At 36.8% G+C, this 15775-nt stretch overlaps 2 protein-coding genes and 1 pseudogene across 2 annotated transcripts; 2 read left to right on the top strand and 1 right to left on the bottom strand.

The window, feature by feature from the left end:
• Nucleotides 1-372: 372 nt before the first annotated feature.
• LOC105195370 (mannose-1-phosphate guanyltransferase alpha-A) lies at nucleotides 373-4810 on the top strand. Its single transcript, XM_039449182.1, has 5 exons — nucleotides 373-698; nucleotides 1370-1946; nucleotides 2014-2287; nucleotides 2362-2626; nucleotides 3016-4810. Exons 1-5 carry the CDS (start codon nucleotides 659-661, stop codon nucleotides 3114-3116), a joined length of 1257 nt encoding a protein of 418 aa, XP_039305116.1. The 5' UTR covers nucleotides 373-658; the 3' UTR covers nucleotides 3117-4810.
• On the top strand, nucleotides 4418-9018 carry LOC105195276. Its single transcript, XM_011160644.3, has 10 exons — nucleotides 4418-4574; nucleotides 4966-5246; nucleotides 5325-5525; nucleotides 5601-6155; nucleotides 6236-6411; nucleotides 6487-6565; nucleotides 6628-6945; nucleotides 7019-7527; nucleotides 7601-7827; nucleotides 7953-9018. Exons 2-10 carry the CDS (start codon nucleotides 5040-5042, stop codon nucleotides 8201-8203), a joined length of 2523 nt encoding a protein of 840 aa, XP_011158946.1. The 5' UTR covers nucleotides 4418-4574; nucleotides 4966-5039; the 3' UTR covers nucleotides 8204-9018.
• Nucleotides 9019-9047: 29 nt separating this feature from the next.
• Nucleotides 9048-13910, bottom strand: LOC105195277 (annotated as a pseudogene).
• Nucleotides 13911-15775: the final 1865 nt, after the last annotated feature.

The raw sequence follows: 15775 nt of genomic DNA on the forward strand, positions 1-15775 counted from the left end.
ACAATCATATGTAGTCACCCGTACTTAAAATGAAGAAGTTGTTAAAAAAAAATAAATATAAAAATGTAAAAATACTTGAAATTTATTATCTTTAACACAAATCACTGTTGCAATAAACACTGTTGTTATAAACATGAAATACAACAATTTAGCCATACACATAAACTCATTCTTATAACTTTCCAAATTTTTTCTAATCCAAGTTTAAAAAATTTGAAATAACAATTATCACAATTTTCATTAATGTATAAAGTCTTAACCTTATCTTCACGTTCTTCTTTTTTTAAGTAGCTTTGAATTTCTCCGATTCACCGATTATCTCAGGTTGACGTATAAATACAAGTATAAATACGTCCCAGTACCGGAGCCGTAGCCATATTGAATCTCAAAATTTGGACCCAGTTCTGATTGGTCTAGAGTATGGTCTACTGCGCATCTGGTTACTTGTTTCACATTTCTTATGTTGCACTCTGTTATCGTCACTGATGACACATGACACGTTCACACGTGTACACAACATGTCTGCGCTGCGGTGCGATTAGCGTTAGTTTCCTTCTCCGACCCGGAGAATTCGGATGGTTCTTGCCGCATTTTCTCGCGAGAACATAGAAATACTTTGGAATTATTTGCTCGGAAGGGCTATTTAACTTGTGCAATCATGTTGAAGGCTGTTATCTTAATTGGAGGACCTTTAAAGGGTTTGTACCGATCATTTAATTATGAGATAATTGAAGTTGGGAATTGTAGAATTGTCAATCTTCATATTAAAAGCTTGATATCAAAAGTTTGATATTAAAATCACATAGTTATATGTATAATATAAGTAATTATACATTCTTATTACACATTTGATGATACAGTTGATGCTTGCATGTAATCTTGGCGTCGCTATTGGCTTATGCCACATTTTTATTATTTTATCATTATCAATGGTCTTCTTTTATAAATCTATTGTGCATATATTTATTATATTTATGAGATTTTTATTACATACTTTTTATTAAAGCTTTAATATAGGTTCTTTCAATGGTATTTATTTAATTATTCAGTCTTTATTCTTATGTGTTATTAAATTGCTTCTCTTATAAAATCTATTGCGCATACAGTTGTTACATTTGTGTGATGTATCATATACATTTTATCAAAACTTTAATATAGATTCTTTCAATGATATTCACACAATTTATTCCTTGTTCTCGTGTGTTGTTATTAAGTTGTTTCTTTTATAAATCTATCATGTATACATACATTTGATTTATTATATACCATTTATCAAAATTAACTTCAGTAAAAACTACATTCATTGAATGGTACTTATTCAATTCATTCCTTGTTCTTACATTATTAAATTGTTTTTATTTTTTTGCAGGGACTAGATTTAGACCTCTGTCCTTGGATATTCCGAAACCACTATTTCCAGTGGCTGGATTACCCATGATACAGCATCACATTGAAGCCTGCACCAAGGTGCCTGGTCTCAATGAAGTGCTGATAATCGGAGCATATCCCAAGAATGACCTGGCTCAGTTTGTGCAGGAGATGTCAAGTACTTATGGCATAGTCATTCGATATCTGCAGGAGTTTACGCCTCTCGGAACGGCGGGTGGCATGTACCATTTCCGCGATCAGATTCGCTCAGGCGGCCCTACGTATTTCTTTGTCATGAATGGAGATGTCTGTGCTGACTTTCCTCTGCAAGAGATGGTGGAGTTTCATAGTAGTAAACAAGCGCTGCTCACAATCATGGCGACGGAGGCGACTCGGCAGCAGTCGTTGAATTACGGATGTATGGTTCTGGGAAAGGAGGGCGAGGTGGCGCATTACGTGGAGAAGCCCTCGACGTTCGTCTCGACTCTGATCAACTGCGGGATATATCTCGCGTCCCTGGAAATTTTTCAAACGATGGCAGATGTATTTCATACTAACCAGCAGCAAGATCACATAATGTAAGTTTTTTGTTATGATTACAATAACAGAGCATTTTCTTTTTATATGTTGTTTTTGGAATTGCAGGCAGTTGTGTCACAATGGTAGAGATCCAGCGCATATTGCGTTCGAGCAGGACATATTGACACGACTGGCGGGATCCGGTCGGTTGTTCGCTCTACCTGTGTTCAGATGGTGGTCTCAGGTAAAAACTGCGGGTTCCGCGATTTACGCCAATCGACATTACCTGGCCCTCTACAAGCAGAAGCAACCGAGTCGTCTTGCTTCTACGAGCAAAAATTACTGTATCATAGGGGACGTGTACATTCATCCGTCGGCTTCTGTGCATCCGACTTCTGTGGTACGAGAGATAAATTGTTTTACTACGATTTACAAAACTGCTCATTTGTTGATATGACATCTGTTTCCTTGCAGCTAGGTCCAAATGTGAGTATAGGGCCGTATACGACGCTTGAAGCTGGCGTGAGAATCAGAGAATCGATTGTGCTGGCGAATGCACACATACAGGCTCATTCTCTTATTCTTCACAGTATTATAGGGACAGGTACTAATGTAGGCGAGTGGGCACGCGTCGAGGGAACTCCGTGCGATCCCAATCCTAACAAGCCGTTTGCGAAAATGGACAATTTGCCGCTGTTTAATGTCAACGGCAAGCTGAATCCTTCTATCACAATACTCGGTAAAGCAATAAAATATGTCAAAACTGTTTCTCCACATAATAGCGGCACACGTATGCAAATATATATATATATATATTGTGTGTGTGTGTGTGTGTGTGTGTGTGTGTGTGTGTGTGTGTGTGTGTGTGTGTGTGTGTGTGTGTGTGTGTGTGTGTGTGTGTGTGTGTGTGTGTGTGTGTGTGTGTGTGTGTGTGTGTGTGTGTGTGTGTGTGTGTGTGTGTGTGTGTGTGTGTGTGTGTGTGTGTGTGTGTGTGTGTGTGTGTGTGTATATATATATATATGTATTATTATTTATTATTTTACAATTGAAATTGGCCCCTACAATTGAAAGGCCAGCATGCGGCAAAGCAAGATCTTGGAGCTGAAATAGTGTATTATTTTATTTCAGGTACCAGTGTGAACTTGGCAGCGGAAAAAGTTTTATTAAACTCGATTGTTCTACCGCACAAGGATCTTACGAGAAATTACAAGAACGAAATCATTCTTTAATTGGCTAATGTCTGTTGTAAGCTTAAAACGTATGTTAACGGTTTAAATGTTAATGAAAGAGTATCGCACAAACGATAAAACGCGAAGTATATGTGACGTAATTTTTGGAGGCTTTTTGTTGAATTGTGATATTGAGTCTTTAATAATTTTATATAGTTGTTTACAATTTTTCATATAGGATATTAATATAAACTTTTGTAAATTTATACATTGCGTATCACGCGGTAATTATAAGTTATGTACATAAGGGTAGCGGCAAAGCACAAAATTTTTACTATATATATATATATATATATATACAAGCTTGTACATATCATGTTTGTCTATATATACATATATGAACATTGTCAGATACATGCGAAAAGTATTGCTGCGTATTTTCATAAGTACATTAATAAATCTTCGTCCGTAGATTTTTCTTCTTATTAAAATTTACACGTGCGCATACCGCGCGGGATCGTGTGACGGAGCGAAGCCCCCGAACTCGCATTAGCCCGCGTGGTATCGAGGCGATCGGTACGCGAGAGGAAGAATAACCGGAAAAAATCTCTGGACGGAGCCGCGTACGGGCCGCCTAAGGTGAGGCTCGCTCCTGCGTTCCTCACCGGCGGCGCCAGGTGTTTACGGCGGTTGTATGCGGTTGTATGCGAGCGAGTGGAAGAGAAAGAGAAGAAGGGATAGTCGAGAAGAGCGAGCGAGCGAGTGAGCGGTGTGTACGCGCGAGACAGCCGCATTGAATTGCACTGAATCAACAGGTAGATCGGCGGATCGGTATGCGTGGGACGACGTCGTACGCGCGTTCTCTCATCGTGGCGCCGGGATACATCGTGGTCCCCCGCGAAAGATGCTGCGCGCGAACCAGCGCGAGAAAACGATACGACGACGACGGCGACGAGTCTTAGGGAACGGCAGACGACGACCGGGAACGGCCGAATAGCGGCAGCGAGAAAGAGGAGGAGGGAGCGACGCTCCAGGTGGAAACGCGCGTTCTCTAAACGTGTGCTCCGCGGCGAATTCCGCGCATACCAACGCCGCTGATACAGCTTCCCCGCGAGCGGCGGTGGTGGTGGCGGCGACGGCTGCGGCGGCGGCGGCGGCGGCAGCGTCCGGATCGGGAGAGTGATTTTTGTGATCGCCGCTCTCGTCAATGACACGCGCGGAATGCGCTGAGCGAGCGCGCGATCCCACGCTGCGCTATACGCGCCGACATTGTTGCGCGTCTGCCTCGTTGCGCTGGCCTTTAAAAATTTATTTGTGCGCGCGTCCCGACGTCGATGTGTGAGGTGTCCCGTGGATTGTGAATGCGTTTTGAATGCGGCGCAGGGCAAGTGCGGATCTCGCGACGTTTCGCGAGAGCGACGTTCAGTTTGACCCCGGCGCATAACGGACAAATGAGTCCGCCTGTGACATCGTACGTCGTGGCTTGTTTATAGCTGTCTCGTCACGAAATTCCTATTGGTAATTTCTATTACGCTTCTAACTGACTGTGAAACAATGCATAATTTTCAATTTTATACATGTAAAATTATTGAGAGATAAACATTAATTTTTAATTGTATAAGAAGAGAATTTTATGTGACTTAAATTGTATGATTAGTATAATTATAAGAGAGGAATATTATATTTACTTTATAAAATTTAAAGAAAGAACTTGTGCAAAGATGAAATAAAAATATAAAAATATATGAACTTTATTTCTTAATTTATTGATTGGACTAATATTTTCCTCCTTGGAAGGAATTAATTTTTTCAAATAAAAATATAAATTTTGTTAAAAATAAAAAAATGTATTGTTTGTTTTTTATTCATTGCTATAATTTAAATATAATATGTAATATTTTATTTGCAGGAAGGGAAAAGTAGATTGATAAAAGTGAAATAAAAAAATTGCTAAATATTCCAAATGGGCAATAAAAGCCCATTATGGCCCAGTGTCATCAACCACAACATCAGCACGAATTTTTGCCCCTGTGCGATGTATTATTTAACATTATTTCATTAGCATCCTATTTCTGCGATGTTGTCTTTGATTTTGCAATGGTATATGCTCTTGCCCATCAAGCAACAGCATCATCCATACTGTTTCCATTAAGCATCACTTTTATAGCAACTTCTCTATTGATTTCTCAGGTTTGTATCTGAAAGAATAAATTTTATATTGTCATTATATATTTATTATTCTGATAATTTATATAATGACTTTTACAGATCGTTAGTTTGCGATGGTATCTCTGGGGAGCTAGAGGCAAATTAACGAACAGCTCACCAAACAATTGTCACGTAAATTCAGTGAAGAGAATCAACTGGACCATAGGCTGTGTTCTATTACTCCATTCCACTCAGGTTGGCGTACTATGGAGATACTTCAAGTTATTTATCCCAGTCAATTTAACTTACGTGAAGCACGAGGTACGTAATTTTGAAAGAAAAAAGTTGCTCTTCCCCCATCTCTTTCGTTTTATTACGTGAGTCTTCTCATCTTAGGTACGGGAGCTCTGTGTATTACGGCTGATACACGCATTTTGTGAGGCCGCTCCAATGTTACTTCTGCAGCTGTACGTCTTGTTCGGCGCTACCGACGGCGGTGAAACAGAAGCCGGGAAACTGAAGGAGAGTGATGACAAAGACGGCGGCAAATTGGAGGAGCTGACAATAGTATCAGCGGGACTTTCCTTGTGGAGCGTGTGCTGGGCGGTCGCAAGTTTCAGCAAGGGTGCCGCGCGTCTGCGTAATCTAGAACGCTTAGTGCTAACATGGCTGGGGGTACTGGCGCAATTATTCTGGCGTCTGGGGACAGTGAGTGCTCGCGTTGGAGCATTGGTCGCGTACGCCTCATTGTACGGCGGACAGTGGCTGCTGATCGTGATGGCTCTCCACTGGCTATCCATGTTGACGTGGTTGCTGCTCACACCGGACGGACTCTTCCACGGTGGCGAGCGTCTCCCTCTTCTTAGGAAGACCTTCCTCGCTTCTCTCCTCGCTTTTGTATATATATTCGCATATGTTAATCTACACGAGACGAATCATCGTCAAAAAATGGTTAGTAGCAGGACAACTTTTTCAGTAGCGACAATTCCTTCAACTGTATTATACTAATGTTACGATTCTATATTTTTCAGGTGATATTTTACACTGTAATGTTCTTGGAGAACAGTTTACTCATCGGCGTGTGGACAGCTGGTGTTAATCGTGCCGATCTTCTGTCTCCTCGGCATCATCTACATCCAGTTACTTTAGTACTTATTCTATTAGCTTTATTTTTCGGTGGCATGTTTTTTATGGGTCTTTATTATAGGTAAGCACGATATTCAATTTTATTTAATTAATACTAGTTATTAATATTACATTACATTGTTTTTTCTTGTTACAGATTTTTTCATGTTAGAAGATTGAGGTACGAGGCTGGTGGAAGAATGACCGGTTCGAACCTCACCACTTTATCCAGTCAGGTATGATACGAGACGGATTTCTTTCCTCAAAAGCATCTTCATACAATTTTTTGGACTTTCAGGATAATGCGGAAGAAAAGCAGATAGATTACAACGAAGGGAAGAAGGTTAACATTAGTATCGGTATGAGAAAAGTTAAATTAAGTAACGGTGGTATACCAGGCGTGTTCAATTGCCGTTTCGCGAATCCGACGGTCGTAAATCCGAATCGCAAGAAGAAGAAACCGACGAGCTTTGTTCCGCCGCCACCGCCGCAATCGCAAACGGTGATGAATTCCGTAACGGCGATAGGTGATTCAAAACAATGGCTCAACATGGGCAACGGATCACGGCAGTTGATTCCGTTTTGGAAGAAACCCTTAGCTTCTAATATAGTACAGGTAGATATTCGTGGATTTAATTAATAATCTTCGCTAAACATCGCATTACCTTGTAATTAATCTTCCGATACAGAACGATGGTTTCAATGAGCGCAAAAATGAGACTGATATGGCGATTGGTGGCTCATTGAACGTCACATTAATACGTGAGAAGCTAAAGGAGAAGAAGCAACAGCAGCTACGGGAACTGCGAGCGATACAGGAAGAGATCAAGGAAGGTAAATTGTTTCCACCTCCCTCCGCCTCCACGTCCTCTTTCTCATCCTCTCCTTCCGCGTCTAACCAGCAACCACCACCGAACACGAAACTGCACACCTCCCCAAGTTCCCCGTTATTCACGTCACCACCTTCGTTCTTCGAGCAGAACGGTGGTAGCGCGTTGTCGTCCTGGCCGCCCGTGAAAATGCACTGCCTTTTACCATCGCCGCTTTCCTCCCCGTATTATCCCAACTCGCATCCCTTGAATCCGTGGAGAGTGGCATCTCAACGAGAACGAGCGGACACGCCAGAAATACTGTTAGCACCACGATGCCTTCCGCATCATTATCCCCATTGGTCACCGCCTGGACATCTTGGTCATCGGTAATAAAAGCTCGATCAAACGTTCAAACAACTGTATTTGTATGAGTTTTTGATTGAAATTCCATTTCATCAGATTACATGCGAATCAGAATTGTATTGAAGAAAGTTCCAAAGGCGAAGGCGATGGAGAGGCAGAAGTCAGCGATATGGAAGGCAGCCAAGTCTCGTTACCAAGAAGTTACACACTACCCCGCGAGTTCAAGTATAATCCTAACAGCGTAAGAGAACGAGAGCGCCGTGTGGGGAATAATAAAATATCTTGTTCGCGCTTTTACTTGCCGTCCACCAACAGCTCTGATGGTGAGTATACTTTTTATTTATTGCAGTTAATAATCTGTATTACATGACAAAAATTTTTGTAAGACAATTCAAATTAATCATTATGGGTCATGCTTTTATTAATGCTAATAGTAATTTCTTTTCAGGCGATGTGGACAGTGCTGACAACGAGGATGAAACAGACTCGGAGATGCAAACAAAGGCCAATCACGGTCATAACTATGATGAAATTTTGCAGAGGCGTCAAGTATACGAAAATAATAGGGAGAACGACGCCGTTGAGCCTAATGCCGCGTTGAACGTTACGTCTAACAATTGTTATTTGAGCAATTCTCATGGTATTCTACGATCGGGTCAATTACTCAGAACACGAGTAAAGCACGAGACGAAACTTTAAGTTATGCTATATCACGTAATTGAAAATCTCGTCAAACATGACATGCGTATTATACATATGAAGTGTTCAAAAATATCTTCCAGAATCTATCTCTCCTCTTAAATGTTAACAGTATAAAACTGTTGACCTCGCAAAATAGTATACTATATTTAATAGTACGATACTAATACATGCACATACACAAGAATTAAATATTTCTTTTGCGAGAGTGTATTAGCATGCATTACGATATATAATCTAATATAATCTAATTTAATTTAATTTTTTTCATGATGTTTTGCATAAAATTATGCAAACGGTGAATCACGGAAAATCGAGTATATAATTAAATACCATTTTAGGAAGGCAAATAGTAGAAAAATACAAATACATGATTTAAAATTCGAGTACGATGGATATTTTATATAATGCATAGTTACCTGAATATAGAAATTGTATGCCTTTTATTCTTACTTATAAAAGACATTTGTGTAACAATAGTTTTTTAAACAATTGTAAGGTATTGTACTATTTAAAGAGATATATTCTGTTATACATTTGTAAATATACAATTTTGTGTAACTTTTCGAGTTTTTTTAGTATCTTTTCTACTTGATATTTTTTAGTAGCTTTATTTGATTCAATATGTTCTCCTCATGTAAAAAATGGTCTCAATGGGTTTAATTTTTATTGATGCATTAGATTACACTAAATTTTTTTTTTCGCTTTCACCAAAATTACAAATATATACATATTTTACAATAACTTTAGAAAGTGTGTACTAGCTTCAGCTATAAAAAAGGCCTAAAAAATGATTAAAAAATACTAATCAACAAATGACTCAATCTTCTAGTAATTAGTGGTTTATTTCATAAAAAGAAATTTGACAGATTGATATATTTGATATTTTACTTATTTCTAAAGTTTTAAATAATAAATCCTTAAGTTTTTTCTTATTTGTAAACTATAACAATTTAGATACACTTATTCAGATTTATTAAGTCCGAGGGGGATGGTAAAAAAACGCTATTTTTAATTACGTTTCTTGAATTTTACATATAGTCCATTAGCCACATATGTTAATACGTGAAAAGCATCATTGTTACGTGAAGTATGTTTTTTATTCGTTTCATAAGACACAATGTATTTTGAGAGAATCGTAATTAACGCCATTTTTACAATTAATATAGCAAATCTCTGTCCTGAAATTCAGTACATACTGCCATATAAATTTGCAATGTATAGATATAAAAAAAGACAGATGACAGCGTGCTTTTCGTGTTATATATTTTATAACTTACCCATACACGATCGGGGTCCAATACCGAATGCCAAGGATTCAAAAAGGACACAAAACTTTTTGTTCTCTCTGTTATCTGTTCTTAACGGAATAAAGTCTCGAGGATTGTAAAAGTATTTGAGATTTTTATTTATCGAATTTATAGAAAGGTACACTGGAACATTCTTTTCGATTATTAATTTAGTGTTTGGTACCTGAAAATGACAAATGTATTTAACAGTCAAGGAAGCCGAGGAAAGGCTATGCAATAAAACCTGTCCAGTTTATTGTGTCACCTCATAATTCCGTGTAGCTATTCTATCAGTAAGGGGTACAGGAGAGTATAGCCTCAATGTTTCAGCTATAACGCTGTCCAAGAAAGATAACTCATTAATCAAATCCATGGTCAATTCTTTTCCGGACAAGTGTGTCTGTATCTCGTTGTATAAAGTGTCTTGGTATTCCGGATGACGCGCCAGCTCGTACAAGGCAAAAGCAATTGCAGTCGCGGTAACTTCGAATCCGACGACGTACAAACTAGTGGGATGTGCCAATAAATTGTCACCTTCGAACTCTATGACATTAATTAAATAATGAAATGATTAAACGATTAAACGATGGTATTAATGCTTATAAGCATTAAGAAAGATCATGACAACCTATTCTAATAGGTTGTCATGATTTTTCTTAAGAAATCATGAATCTGATGCAACAAACATGTATCGAATTTCACAATATTAATAGCAGAGTATTTATATATTACGTACAAATACTGCACAATAATATAATTTTTTAAATGTTATAGAATGTAGTCTTTACTGTAAATGGGATCCTGTTCTCCATTTTTGAGCGCCAACATAGCATCTATCATATCTCCTCTCTTAAACGCCAGTCTTTCTCTGTTGTTCATGGAATCCCAGAAAATTTCGCGAAAATAATTCGCGTGTTGTTTAACAAACGGGGCAACTAAGAAATCCCATTCGGGAAAGAAGAAGAGAATAATGAATACAATGCCGCCCTTTAATCCTTCGAAGACTTTTAGACCTGCAAACGTGGTAATGTATATAATTCTATATATGACCGGGGCCGGCGGAAGACTTATTGGGGATAGATCGTAATCACCAACCGGAATTTTTCCGGGTGTTAAATGCAACACAAAATTTTCAAACGATTTGATTTGATTATTTTGATAAGAATGCTCTAAATTAACTTGAAGAGTAGCTTTGTACATTTATTTTGTACATTTACTTCGAATCGGCCGAGAATCTTGATATCAAAAAACTTATGGACGATTTTATTTCCAAAAATTCGAAGCGAACTGCTGTTTTTGCTTTATCAAAAAATAAATTTTAATTCTCATTGTGTTCAAATGTTTATTTATATATTGTTTGTAAATTGAAGTTATCTTGTAAATAAAAGTTATCAAATCTACAATTGAATCTGAAAGTTGCTCTTATTTGCTCTTATTCATAAACATTTTATTCTAAAATTTAAAAAAAAGAAACTTTTTCTTTTTACCACTTTCACAGATCCTATCCTCCCCCCCTCCCCCTTTTAACACCCGGAATAAATCTGTTCCGTCGGCTCTATATATGACAATTACACATATATTTGATAAAAGTAACATCGTATATTCTATTAATACTTTTTTTATTTTCTATTATACAATAGAGCAAACATTTTTATATTTCTTTCTTGGTAAAAAAGTTTTCATAATATCATATTTTTAAGTATATTTAATAATTTAAATTTATGAATCTTTTGAAAAAATACCTCAAACTTCTTTAGATTTTATAAGCTCTATTGAAGTGTTCGAATTAATATAAAAAATCTGAGAAATTCTGTGAAAAATCATAAAATTACAAGTTATATATAAAATCAGTTTTGAAATTTATATAGAAATTCTGAAAAATTATGTGAAGAATACTAAGAAAAATACTGATGAAGCAGAAGCTTTCCAGAAGCTTTCTACACCGGATAAAATCAAAGTCTCACCGTTTACTACGAAGGCAGACTCCTCATCGAATGAATTTATGCTGATGCCGAACATCAGCGAAGCTAAGACATTGGTGGAGTAACGGGCACCGAGATTTTTAGCTTCCCATTTTCTTCTGCCAGCCTTATCCGACGGCAATTTCTCGATGAAATTCAACATGGGTTTTCCGCATTCTAAAATCAGTGGCACCATGTTTTTCAGTTTCTGTCCTGTCAAGGTTGGAGTCAGCTTGGCCCTGAGGTATTTCCATCTTGGCTGCTTTATGGATACGATGCTGTTCATGCCCGCCTTGTCCCTCTCGAGGCCCGAACCAAATCGCCGATTCGCGAAGACATCAAAGTCCTTGATCATCATCTGTTTGATCAGGTCGTGATCTCGTAGAAGCAGCATGGGCTTGTGAAAGATATAAAAGCCGATGTAGGGATCATCCGGGTCGGTTGTAGATTGTGCAATACCTCAGTCGGCGGCTTCTTCATGGTGATGCAGTCCTTGAAATTACCGAAGAGCAGATGCGTCGGTGGACTTTTCACCTCGCGTCTATTCCAGTAAAACAGCTTGTACTTGGCGTTCGCGTAGAAAAGGCTGAGGATTATTATTAGTGCGGTTGTGAAATAAATCAAGTAGTCCATCGTCGATAGGTGGATGACGTAATATTCGTTGACCTATACGTTTTTTTCCGATTGTTTCTAGCGTACAGAGACAGTTTAGAATTTTTAATTTTTTTGACGTGTATCTTATATGTATATTCTAAATTCTAAGATGGCTATATTTTGTCTATCACTTTACTAAGGTAAGCTCAGTTGATCTGTTTTACCGAATTATTTTCAAAAGTGACATTGTGATAAAAATTTAGATGTTGAAATAATGAATACAGCATTACCGGTCAAACCTGGTTCTTAGTGCTAAATAATTTTTTTTTAAGCAAATTTATAAGTATTTACAAGATTCTCCCAAACTGCGCGCCGTGCAATTTTGACGGATTTAAAACACACAAAAATTAACATGATTTCCTATCCAGGCTAATTTAGTTTGTTCTTATTGCAGTACTAAGAAGATACATTTTGTCATATATTTGTAAATATATTGTGTAATTTTTTGTGTTTTTTTTTAATATCTTTTCTATCTGATATTTTTAAGCAACCCTTATCTGATTCTATATTTTTCACATGTAAAAAATGGTATCAGTGGGTTTGTTTTTTTACTGCTGCACTAGATTGCACTAGAATTTTTCTTTACGCTTTCAGCAAAGTTCAAAGATATATCTACTTTATTTTAACTATAGAAAATGTACACTAGTTTAGCAACAAAAAACAAGACTAATGTTTCTCTAAAGAGTACAAATCAATAAATGGCGTTAATCTTCTTGCGTTCAACGGTTTACTTCACAAAAAGTGATTTGACAGATTTGGTATTTTACTAATTTCTAAAGTTTGACTTTTTATGTTTGGTTGCATTTGAAGATACATTTGAAAAAATACCGTTTTTAATGTGTCAAAAAAATAAATTCTTTGGAAAAATGCTAAAAAGCTTTTTATCGTAATTAAGCAATTATAGTATGCAAAAACAGTGTGTATATAAAAAAATATTTTAAAAAGCATGATATAAAAACGAAAAATTATTATTTGATTCAAGTAGAATGATAATCAGAATTTTACAATATAAGCGTAACATTAAAGCGTATTGTATAATTTTCTTGGACAAAAGTAACTCGGTCTAGTATAATCAAGCAAATTTGCATGATTTTTTGATAAATTTTTTTTCAAACCAGAACTGTTCAGGTTTTGTACTTTTGGGCTTGAAATTGGAATGTGTAGTCATACCTATTGCCGTTCCTTAATTCACTGTTGCTTGGCAGAAAGTGGATTATATTATGCGATGTTATTTATAAGCTATTTACAATATATTTACTTTTAAAAAATACTATCCATGAGTTATATATTTGTAACAAAACAGAATGCATAATTAATGTTTATTATTGACGCCTTAACTACCATGTTTGCCTCTTATTTCCAACGTTTTATGTTCTAATTTTAACATTATTATCTTTGTCAGTAGATTTTAGCGTTAGAAATGTATTTTATTCATCAATACTTTACAGGTGATATAGAAAACTATCAAAGACAATACAGTAATGTTTTAAAAACATGTTTAAAATTTACATTTTGTACATGTTTTGGACATATTAAACAATTATTATTGTTTTATTATATTATTTTGTTACCTACATCTTATACTCATACTTGATAATTATAAAAATTTTATTAGGCTGTTTTTTAATAAATTAGAGTATAATATGTCACTGGCCGAAAATTTTGCACGCCACTGTATATATTCACTTACTCTAGTACATATAAAGTATTCAAAAATATCTTCCAGACTCTATTTCTTCTATTAAATGTTAACGGTATAAGACTGTTGACCTCGCAAAAATAGATAGATTTATAGTATATGATACATAATACATGCACATGCACAAGAATTAAATATTTTTTTAGAAAGTGTATTAGCATGCATTACACGATATATAATCTTATATAATCTAATTTATTTTCACTTCTTTTGTGATATTTTGCATAAAATTGTACAAACAGTGAATCACGGCAAATCGAGTATATAATTAAGGGGGATATTTGGTTTTTTTAGACAAAAACATAGCAAAATTTAGGAAATTTTTTTTTTTTAAACTAACTATTCAATTAATTTGAAATTTGCACCATGTTTTTATCCATGTTTTATGAACGTATAGTTTTTTTGTTAATTTTTAATTATAAATAGAGTGAATATTATACTGCGCAGTTCTTATCTACTTCAATGGTGTGCACGATATTGATCTTCCAGGTAATCTAAAACAGAAAAATAAAACGACGTCTTACTTTATACAGTTCCAGTTTGGTGAATCAAAATTAAAAAAAAAACAATAATTGCGGAAATTATTAATTTTTAAATCAAAACTGTAGTTTTTACTATTAAAATTCGTCCATTTTTATTATGTAAAAAAAATATGAGATTTATGCACTGCCCCCCTTCTTTAAAGTTGTCGTCCCGACAACCAAGCTGGAAGGCTTGTTCTTCCAGAGATCATGAAGCTGCAAAACCTCTTCTTCAAAACGGAACCTTCTCACTTCAGTCTTTGCTCGTACAAAACTCTTCATCTTAATTCTTGAGTGCTTCTTTCTTGATTCTTCGGACAAGGGGGGGGGAAAGAAATTAACTTTCAGGGACCCAACGCTCTAAAGGCTCCCATGTCCCCGCCTCGGCATTTGCCTCCAAGCCCACGGGAAAACCCTGAATCAAAAACCGGGGCGAGGCGGTCTTCTTAAAAAAAAGAATCTCGTTGACCTCCCTTTACGCGTCGACCTTGCAAGCCTCCAAACTGAAATAAAAAGATAAAATCCGACAAGTGCTCAATTCACGAAACATTAGTTTGCCTCTCTCTCTCTCTCTCTCTCTCTCTCACACCCCCCCCCCCTCGATTTAGAAGAAAAATAATCCTCAGAATCTCTTTCCCCCAAGGCAAAGATTTCCAGAGAGGATTTCTGATCTCCCGCTCTACCCTGGGCTTCTGCCTCAGGTTACCGAGCATCGTCCCTTCCTGTAAACCTTAATTGACGACCTTCTGCCCTACCTTGGGCTTCTGCCACAAGTTACCAAGCGTCGTCCCCAAAAATTTTCTATAATAGAAGTTCCCTAGAACTTCCATTCTCTGAACGTAAACAAGAATAATTCCCCCCAAATAAATTTCGGGCCCTGATTCCCTATTCACACTCCAAACGTCTTTTCGAATACGGTGCTAATCTGTCTGCATGCACAACCTTTCTTCTATGTCTCAATGATTTTTGAATACTGAACACTACCTCGCTAAGTTTTCTTACTATTTCATAAGGACCTTCCCAATTCCTTTGTAATTTAGGAGCCTTTCCTTTTACCCTATGAGGATTGAACAGCCAAACCTTTTGCCCTTCCTGAAAAAGAACCTGTCTAACTCCTCGATCATATCTGTTTTTTATTCGAGAAGATCTAAGATCCATCCGCTCCCTAACGTTATTATGAATAAATTCCATTTTCCTTCTTAATCCACTAACATAATCTTCATTGGAATCTACTTCCACCTCTGGAAAACTACCCCGCAGCAAATCTAAAGGAAGTCTTAAATCTCGGGCAAAGCACAACTCGGCAGGAGTAACACCAGTGGCCTCATGCTTCGAAGATCTATAAGCTAAAAGAAACATTGGAACCCAATGATCCCAATCTCGTTGATTCTCGGAAATAAATTTTGATAAATAACCAATTATAGTTTGATGTTGTCGTTCTACCTGCC

The sequence above is a fragment of the Solenopsis invicta genome, chromosome 5, assembly GCF_016802725.1.
Source record: "Solenopsis invicta isolate M01_SB chromosome 5, UNIL_Sinv_3.0, whole genome shotgun sequence".
In the NCBI taxonomy this organism is placed as follows: domain Eukaryota; kingdom Metazoa; phylum Arthropoda; class Insecta; order Hymenoptera; family Formicidae; genus Solenopsis; species Solenopsis invicta.

Bases quoted from the DNA above. Each gene is read 5' to 3' on its own strand.
- LOC105195370 (XM_039449182.1), top strand. From the start codon at position 659: ATGTTGAAGGCTGTTATCTTAATTGGAGGACCTTTAAAGG. The intron at 699-1,369 runs GTTTGTACCGAT...ATTTTTTTGCAG, and splicing joins AATTGGAGGACCTTTAAAGG to GGACTAGATTTAGACCTCTG. The intron at 1,947-2,013 runs GTAAGTTTTTTG...TTGGAATTGCAG, and splicing joins CAGCAGCAAGATCACATAAT to GCAGTTGTGTCACAATGGTA.
- LOC105195276 (XM_011160644.3), top strand. From the start codon at position 5,040: ATGGCCCAGTGTCATCAACCACAACATCAGCACGAATTTTTGCCCCTG. The intron at 5,526-5,600 runs GTACGTAATTTT...TTCTCATCTTAG, and splicing joins TAACTTACGTGAAGCACGAG to GTACGGGAGCTCTGTGTATT. The intron at 7,828-7,952 runs GTGAGTATACTT...ATTTCTTTTCAG, and splicing joins GTCCACCAACAGCTCTGATG to GCGATGTGGACAGTGCTGAC.